At 30.7% G+C, this 9,543-nt stretch overlaps 1 protein-coding gene across 1 annotated transcript; it reads right to left on the reverse strand.

Annotated features, from left to right (window-relative positions):
* Positions 1-729: 729 nt before the first annotated feature.
* On the reverse strand, positions 730-5,434 carry LOC146919418 (protein NRT1/ PTR FAMILY 6.3-like). Its single transcript, XM_085712767.1, has 4 exons — positions 5,083-5,434; positions 4,653-4,692; positions 3,801-4,369; positions 730-1,933 (listed from the first exon to the last, which is right to left on the reverse strand). Exons 1-4 carry the CDS (start codon positions 5,373-5,375, stop codon positions 1,060-1,062), a joined length of 1,776 nt encoding a protein of 591 aa, XP_085568893.1. The 5' UTR covers positions 5,376-5,434; the 3' UTR covers positions 730-1,059.
* Positions 5,435-9,543: the final 4,109 nt, after the last annotated feature.

The raw sequence follows: 9,543 nt of genomic DNA on the forward strand, positions 1-9,543 counted from the left end.
GGTTAACTCCTAAACTCCTGCTCTGCTGCAAACAGACTAAATTGCATAAACCTACTTTATCTTTTATTTTATTTTATTATTTATTGTTCTCAAATAAGTAACGATAATTGCCTAGTTGGAACGACAGTCCTTGTGGATACAATACTCTAATTACTATTTTATTACTCAGTAAACGATTTGGTACACTTGCCTAAATTCGACCATCAGTCCACCTTAGATATTTTGGTTAAAATTAACAGTGAGGGACTAAATTGTCCGACATTAGCATATTTTGAGGGACTAAATAAGCCATTTTTAATTACACCAATAATATAACATTATTATAGAAAAATTTGTTCAAAAGTATAATTTGAATAATAAAAAAGCTAACTCTAAATCATGTATTCCCTTTATATATACTTATATAGTATAGAAGTATAGATATAGATTAATTTATATGTTTTGGACACTGGTCCTCACTAAGATCCGCCGTTGATGTCAGAATATTTTCATCATTGTAATAAAAGAATAGTGCTAGCGACACTCTTTTTCGAACTCTCTCTTTAATACTCATTCTCTTTTGGTTTAAATTATAGCGGGTCTACACTTTAGAAATAAAACCGACACAAAACAGTGGGACATACATTGATTTCATCCAATAAAAGAGTGAATACTAAAGAGAGTGTTCAAAAGTAAGTGTTGCTGACCTTAATGCTATGTTTTCAGAAGACAAAGAAAAAAGGGAAATACTTTCTTTTGTTACATTTGGAGGCACTTAACACATTTATACATTTTAAATAGAAAACATATTTGTACATGAAGCTGTTTATTTGAAAAAGGTTTAATGGATATCTATTGATGGTATGAAAAAGTTTTAGACAATTATTTACTCATATTTCACCACATAATGTTTGTTGAAATATTTTAAAAAGAAAATACAAATGGTGACATATGAGCGAATGATCGTGTAAAACATTTTTAAACTCCAATCACTCTTTATAAAAAGACAAAGACTCTACTAGGGAGAAATCTATGCAGAAAAAAACAAACAGAAGAAAAAAGTTGATTGGTGAAAAACCCCTATGCATGGAATGTAGAGGCATCTATTTCTTCCAATTCTATGCCCGCCTCAGCAAGTCTCTTGTCCTTGTACACATACCACTTAGCACAAGCCAAATATATCACCACATTTATAGCACTTAGCATAGCCAATAGCCAATAAAAATCATAGAGCCTCCCTTGATCAAGATTATCCGCAATCCATGGTTTATTTGGACCCGTCACATTGTTCACTAGAGTCACTAATAATGAGCTAAAGAAAAACCCTATTGAGAGTGTGCTCAAGAACAACCCTGTACTCATAGTTTTCATTCCTTTAGGACATTCTCTTAAAAAAAAGTCTAATTGTCCCATATACATAAAGGCCTCTCCAGACCCAACAAAGAAAAATTGTGGCACCAACCAAAACACACTCAATGGCATCTTTGCCGTTGGATCGTTTACAAAACCATGTGATCGTGCGAATTTCAACCGCTTCATTTCTATGAGTGCTGCCGCAACCATGGACACTACTGAGAGGACTAAACCAACACCAATGCGTTGTAAAGGAGTGAATCCGTGTGAGTTGTTTAGTAATTTTTTTGCGACTGGTCGAATGAAGCGGTCGTAGAAAGGAACAGTTAGGAGAATAGTTCCGATTAAGAAGACCGTCATTGATGCTGCTGGGATTTGAAATGTTCCAATGTGACAATCCATGGTTGTTGCTTGTGATACTGAGAATGTTGTCATTTGAGCATGGATTGTCCAAAACATTATGGTTGTGGCCCATATGGGTAACATCCTTATTACCATTTTAACTTCTTCCACATCTGTTAAGGTAGAGATATACCATTTCTCCTTGATTGTGATTGCACTGCCACTTTCTATGCCTTTGATTGCCGCTTTGTCTAAGAAACTGTTTGATCAAAATGTAAATCAATTAATTCATTAATCTTCAAGGTAATAACAAAGAGGAGAAATATACATATTAAGCAACACCAAAGAGGAGCAATATGCATATTAATTATGTTTTTTTTTGTCTCAAGTCTCGTGTTTTTAAAAAAATAGACTATGAGCTTTATTAATTTGTAATTCAGTGGTAAAATAAGTAAAGTCTAATTAAAAATTATTTCAATTAGACATGAACTTAAGTGCTTCGAATTAATTTCAACTGTAACCGAAGTTTATTGACCCTTTCAATCAATCTACTTAATATACTTTAAGGTAATTTTGATTGATGAGAGGTCCAAGGCATACTTCTTTTTTGACATTAACTAAAAACAAAGAAAGGTGTTAATTTTCTCATCCTTAGTTAGATTTTTGAAACTTTAGACGTTGACAAGCTTGTGAATATGTAAAAGCAATAATTTCGAAAGGAGATAGACTAGATGGATATCTTGCAAATCTCAAAAGGCAGAGAAAATATCCAAAGCGATACGCAAAAAATACTATAGGCTAAACTGCACTTTTTGTCCCTAAGTTTCAAAATGTTGCAATTTTGGCCCCCTATTAAAAAAAATTGCAAAAGTAACCCCCCATGTTTAGAGAAATATGTTCTTTTGACCCTCTAACATAAGGGAAATATGCTTTTTGGCCTCACATCTTTACAAAAAGTTGCGATTATGGTCCCTTTTTTGGGACACGTGGCGTCTTCTCAACAATTTTGGGACGAAAGGGGCCAAAATTGCAAATTTTTTTAATAAGGAACCAAAATCGTAACATTTTAAAACTTAGAGGGCGAAAAGTGCAGTTTAGCCAATACTATACTATTATATAAACCACACATTATTTTTTGAGAGAATAAACCACACATTATTAGTTGGTTTCTACTCTTAACTATTAAGCTCGTGCGTGGACTTGTCACCATGATTAAGGAGCAAATGATCCTTAATAACCCAGTTGTCATTTCATGGCCCACTATTAAATATGTGGCACCCAATAATTTGTTCTTTCTACATCAAGTGGGGCCCAATAATGATAAATGTCTTTATTGTTAGTTGCATACGGCTCTCAATTGGTAAATTGAAAATGAAACTCCCATGCATCTTGGCAGGATCAACATCGAATAGGGCCCCTCCTTGACATATACAGTATATTCCACTCTATCACTTTGTGTTGACTCAACTTTGAATCTAAACCTTTATAATTTGTTTGGGAATTGGGGAGTAAAGAAAAGAGAGGAGAAAATGGAAGGGATGGGAAGGTAAGAGAAGGAAAAGGTGGATATATTGTCTCCGAAATTATATTATGTTAAAAAATTGATGCATTACACTTTCAGAATATATGTGATAGTAAGATTTGAGATTAAATAATCCAACTTTTGTTTTCAAATAAAATAAAAATATACGAATTTGAAATCCAAACTATTCAATTTTGAGTCAACAACCACAAATATATCAACTATGTCAATGTTTTTAGTATAGACAATCTTCTCTAATGGTTTCCAATCATGAAGATCGGGATTGAAAAAAGTTTTGCTTGTTCTACAATCCAATAAATAAATAAATGAATGAATACTAGTTTAGCAAACATTATTGTAGTCTAGTCAACAAGAAACTATAATTGAATTTTTTTATATAAATTATTACTCAAATTGTTCCATTCATTGGAAGAGAAACTTTAGATTAAGCTACTTAAACTAAGAGGAACACCAACAAGACATAAACATAGCAAGTTAACATAGTGTCAAAAAAAAAAGAACTTATTAAGTTAAAAAAGAATAAAGTTATGTATAATAATAATTATTATACTATAATACTAAGAAGAATGAATAGAAAATTTACCGGAACTGTTTGCTATGTGGCATCCTTTGCTTCTTGGTCTTAGGTGTTTCACATAGGATATCATCCTCTTCATAGAGCAATGAAGAATCAGAGGGCAATTGCATGTGTCTCTTCCTCCAAGCAGCCACAAACACGACCGCAATCTGAGTCAAAGGACTACCAACAAGTTGCTTGATCCGGTATTTGCGGGTACCGGACAAGAAAACAAGGAGCGCAACCACAATTGCGACCGCACAAATACCGTAACCCCAACCTCTACCTTGGTTATCTTGTATGTACACAAGAACAGTCACCGCTGCCAAAGACCCTATGCTTACGAAAAAATAGAACCAGCTGAAAAATTTAATCATACCCTTCTTTTCTTGGTCATCAGAATCATCAAATTGATCAGAACCAAAGCCAGAGACACTAGATTTTAGACCACCGGTGCCGAGGGCCGTGATGTAAAGTGCTAAATACATCACCAATAGTTGCTTGCTGTCTGCTTGTATGCAAGATTTAGAGTCTTCTTTGCATTTTGGTGGATGTAGGCTTGGAATTATAGTTGATATCGTCAATATTGTTACACCCTAATATAAACATACATTTGTCAATATCAAAGAACTAAACAACGGTATGATTAAATTTTTGAGGATTTAATTCAAAGGCATTGTTAGCGTAAGAAAAATTTACATTGTCAATCAATTATAATCGTCAGATCATTCAAAATTAATGAGTTACTTTGATTAGAATATTTATTTGAATTGTTGCAAACTTTTTTACATGTATACTAATATTAAAATCTTGATTTGAATGTAAAATAGTACTAGAAAACAATGGAAACAACAAAATGAATAGTTGAGATTATCTTACAATTGCTTGGACAGCTGCAAAGATGGCAATGGTGAGATATCTGTCAAACAAAGAATGGGAAGCAAAAAATATTAAATTAACTCTCAGAAATCACGAGGCATTAAAACCAATCATAATTAATGTGGATCATTTTGAATAACAAAAATAAAATAACTAAGTCTTGTCTTAGTTTTCCATAATAAGAAAGGAATTTTTTTTATGAGCACTGCTATATCTCTAGAAAAATAACATCAAGAATTCTTTAAGAATAAAGAATAGCCAATCACAATGCACTATTTGCCACAATTCAAGGAGGTGTGGCTGAAAAATAAAAAGTGGACAAATAAATCATCCAATTAAAATTTGCCAACTATTTCTTGAAAAATTCTTGAAGCTATTTTTCTTGAGAAGTAGCATTTTCCTTTTTTTATAGATATATTAAATTTCGAACCTTCCTAGAAAAGTATCAGCAAGAAATCCACCCAATAGACAGAGCATAAAGGAGGTTCCTAAGAAATTAGTAACAACATTGGCAGAGGCAGCATTGCCCAAATGCATAGTACCGGTCAAGTATGTGACCAAATTAACGGCGATGCCGAGTGTTGTCAATCTCTCCATCACTTCTCCTCCTAATATCATGGCGGCCGCGGACCAACCACCGGTTGTGGACCTGTCGGCCGGCCGGCCCTTGTAATCAGATGCATCTGGGACAGTTTTCCCTTGTGTTGTAGGGAGGGTGCTCATATTGCAAGATATGAGAGGTATGTGAAATGTGAAGCTAGGGGAATTAAGTGAGTTGGGATGACATGAAGGGCTTGTGGTTTTGGCCTTTATATATACATAATTACAAGGCAAAGTAAGGCCCACAAACGACTAGGATTTATTAACTAATGTTCATCATAATAACTACAACTAGTTCGGTTTGTGGCTATAACCAACCCCTGGTTAGAATTATACTATATGAAAAAACAACAATATAATATATCAATCATTAGATAAGACAAAGTAAATAACAACAAACGATATATTTTGATACACTAGAAGTTAGCGACATTTCTCAATTGGTAAACAACAATGCTAATAAAATTTAAATTTCAACAATATATACTTCTTTTGTGCGTAGTTATTTTTTGTTTATTCTTATGTGCATAGTTATTTCAGTCATAGAACAAATAATTTGTTGTGAAATTCAGTGGTTTAAATTTTGTGGAAATCAAATTATGTATAGGCGGTTGTTAAATATTTTTAAAAGAAATTAGATGATTTTGGAAAAATGAGTGTAAAGAGCTTTGAAAGCTTGAAGAAGAGTAAAACTCAAAGAAACATTTTGATAAAAGATTATGAATTGTGTACATAATTGTTCTATTTACGGACTTTAATTGCACCAACTAATTTCTAACTAATTCTTTTTTCTTTTTATGGAAAAGCCAAAAAGATTAAAGCTCCCTTTGACCTATAAGGAGTGCCTCAAAGGAAATAAAAGAGTTTACAAAACAAGTGTAGCCAAAAGAGTTTACAAAACAAGTGCACAAAAGAGAATTATTAACTTGAGTGAACTACAATATGAAAGCAAAACACTGTCAAGGACCAAAAAGTGTAAAATCAAAAGGAAAAATCCAACAAGCATAAGAACACTAAGGATTATCCAAGTTATTACTATAAAAAACGAGTTTCTATACATTCTTCAAAAAATGAAATCAACATTTTATTTTCTTTATTTAATTTATTAAATACAATAATTATGTTTTGATATTAATAATATTCTACAAATATATGAATAATAATAATAATAATAATAATAATAATAATAATAATAATAATAATAATAATAATAATAATAATAATAATAATATTGAGTGAAACGAATATGATGATTTTCATCTAAAAAGAAATTTTAAAAATAATCGAACACCACTTATAATAAAGGACAACTAAGTCGTTGTTAATATATGAACCACAACTCCTGCTGCTTTTTACCTATAGACACAAGACCGTAGGTAAAGGAAACGTCTTTTCCGTTGATTAAACAATATCTTCTAGTTTTTAACCTACGGATAAATGACATTTAGTTATGGATTTTACACATCGGTAGTTTATTTTATTTTTGTATTGCAAATTATGATCTCCTTTAAATTCAAGCTTTATACTAAAAGTCTTGTTACATTTGTACATGGTCGACCTTGTTTTCAATTAAACTAACCTTAAAAGAACTCTTGAAGGTTGATGCAATTTTTTATCCTTATTGAAAGTGAGTAAGGAGAAAATGAGGAACTAATTCATGTGAGTTGCTCTACTCATTCTTTTGTCTTATTTTATATTATTCAGATTTACTATTTTTCGCTCCAATTCTTATCATGTTTTTACCCTTGTGCTTGCTTGTCTTAGAATGAAATACTTAATTAGTGTTATATTTTTCTGATATAAAAATGGATTTTTTTTCTTTCAAAAAATCAACATTTGATAGAAATTAGAAAGGGTTTTTTTTTTTTTTAAGAAAAATCAACATTTAAGAGAATTATTTTGGATTCGTTTCTGCTCTTGTCTGCAATTTTTACAATGAGAAAATCGCAAATCCTCTCACACAATTGTAATTCTTACAAAAAGAAAATTACAAACTATCTCAATTACAATTTTCGCACGTAAAAATGGTAAACTCTCTCATAACACAACTACTCAAACTCTCAATCACCAAAAGACAAGAATTATTGTGCTTAAGAAAATTCAAACTATCTAATACTCACATCTCTATATATTTTTCTCTTCTCACTACTCAACGTGAGACTAGGATGAGTACTCACTTTGACACAACAATTTATCCTCTATTATATATTATTTGAAACATTAATACCTAAAAAAATTAACGATGCAAATTTAAAGAATAAAAATGTAAAATTTCTATAATTTAGCCACTAAATCGGTAAATGACAACATTAATTTTCATTTTGATTCCTAATAATATTTTGAGTGATGATTCTTTGGTCGGTCTAGTTTTGTAGAAATCAGAAGATATGACATGAGTTTGAGGAATCTTCTTTAGCTATTGTAGCCCAAGGAATTATCATGTTATATGAATGTGAGAAAGCTAGATGGTTGGTATCATTTGGGAGGAAAGTGGAGTAAATCACCGCTAGCATTTGTCAAATACTATAATATTGATGCTTCTAGGAATGACTTTGACTTACAAATGTGAGTTGTGATGGTGCTTTCCTAATGGCTAATACTTGGATGTTGGAGACTTGGAGCACAACATAGATAATGTTGTTTTTGAAGTTGACTCAAAAGTTAGTTGACATCAATTTTCCAAATGAACACATTTTAGTGTTTGGTTTGATTAATGAAGAATTCAGAATTTTGCTGTCCATTAAATGTAAAAACTCTTATGTGAATTTTGCTACGAGAGAGGCAAATGTAGCAAGTGTGGTACTAATTCATTATAAGGGTGGCTACATCTACACATATTACTCCTTTTATTCATTTTTAATTCTCGCTTTTGTAGCAAATTTTGTTTTTATTGATCATTTTCAAATTTTAAACATTAGCTATTGTTTTTTTGGGGAATGCTAATAAGTGTCTTTAGGTTATTGGTTAATATTATAAGAAGTATTATGTTGGTCTCTATTACAAGAGAAAATTGATTTTTTTTTAAGTTAATTCAATAAATGATTTATTTAGTTTATATATTAGAGACTTGATACATCATTTATTGAATGAACATAAAAAATTAACTTTCTTTTATCATAGAGACCCAAGGTAGACAGTTTGAATAAAAAATGGTGTAGTTATTGCTAAGACAAAAATAAAAATATTATATTTCCAAAAAAAGTTTCTTTTAATAGATTCCTTAAACAATGAACTTAAAACACTTGTTAACAAGACTCTTATTTTATATGGAAAAATAGTTGGAACAAAATAATAAATAGTTAAAAATAATTACAGAAAAAAATGATCACATTAAAAATAAAAAAATATGTTGATTTTTTGTGTGTAAATAACTAAAAATAAATGATAACTCAGCCCTAATTAGAGTTATCTCTATCAGGGTGTTCTCTTCATTGTATTTCTTGCGGGGGGTGGTTTTTGGACAATATTTGATTTAAAATCACAACTCATCATTTTTTTCTTCTTCTTACTTTAATCTAAATAATTGATTTTCACATAGATCCAAGATTTTTTTCTTTGTGATTTCATTGTCTGAGTGCGGTATTGTGTTGTTCATCGTCTTGACGATTTTATTTGATTTCCAGTCTTGTTGCGGTCTTCGTTTGATTCCCATTAAAGTATTGTTTTCAGTCAATTAAAGATTAAATTAATGTTTTGAGCATCAATATCGTAGATCTGGAGAATTGGGTATTACGATTATTTTAATTTTATCATATTATGATTTGTAGGTATTTTTTCGTTGTATGCTATTAACTTGATTGTTGTAAGTTTGTCAACAGATTTATCATTTACATTTTTAGCAATGTTGAATTTATTATTGTATTTGATATATTGTAATTCTTTTGATTTTTTGTAAAAAAAAAAAAACTAAACTAAAAATAATGATAGAGGAATTGCTTTGGGGAGAGAAAAAATTACACGTGACCAACTTTTTTTGATTAAAATAATAGAATGGCTGACTTTAATTGGATCAGGTAGGTTATTTTATATGTATTTAATACCAATAATTTCTTTCAGAATATTTTTAATACCAATAATTGAACATGGGGGATGTACAGATTGCAATAATTTTCAAACACTGACATATTTCAATATTATTTGTTGAGTTCATGAAAACATTACAATAATTTTCAAACATTGACATATTTCATTATTTTTTTGAAGAATTTGACATATTTCAATATTATTTGTCGAGTTCATGGTTTTGGTAGCTGTGTCACAAACATTAATCCATGTCATATACTTCTAACTT

Source organism: Medicago sativa, chromosome 5, assembly GCF_051527215.1.
Source record: "Medicago sativa cultivar Bolivia chromosome 5, Bolivia_mono, whole genome shotgun sequence".
NCBI classification, from domain to species: domain Eukaryota; kingdom Viridiplantae; phylum Streptophyta; class Magnoliopsida; order Fabales; family Fabaceae; genus Medicago; species Medicago sativa.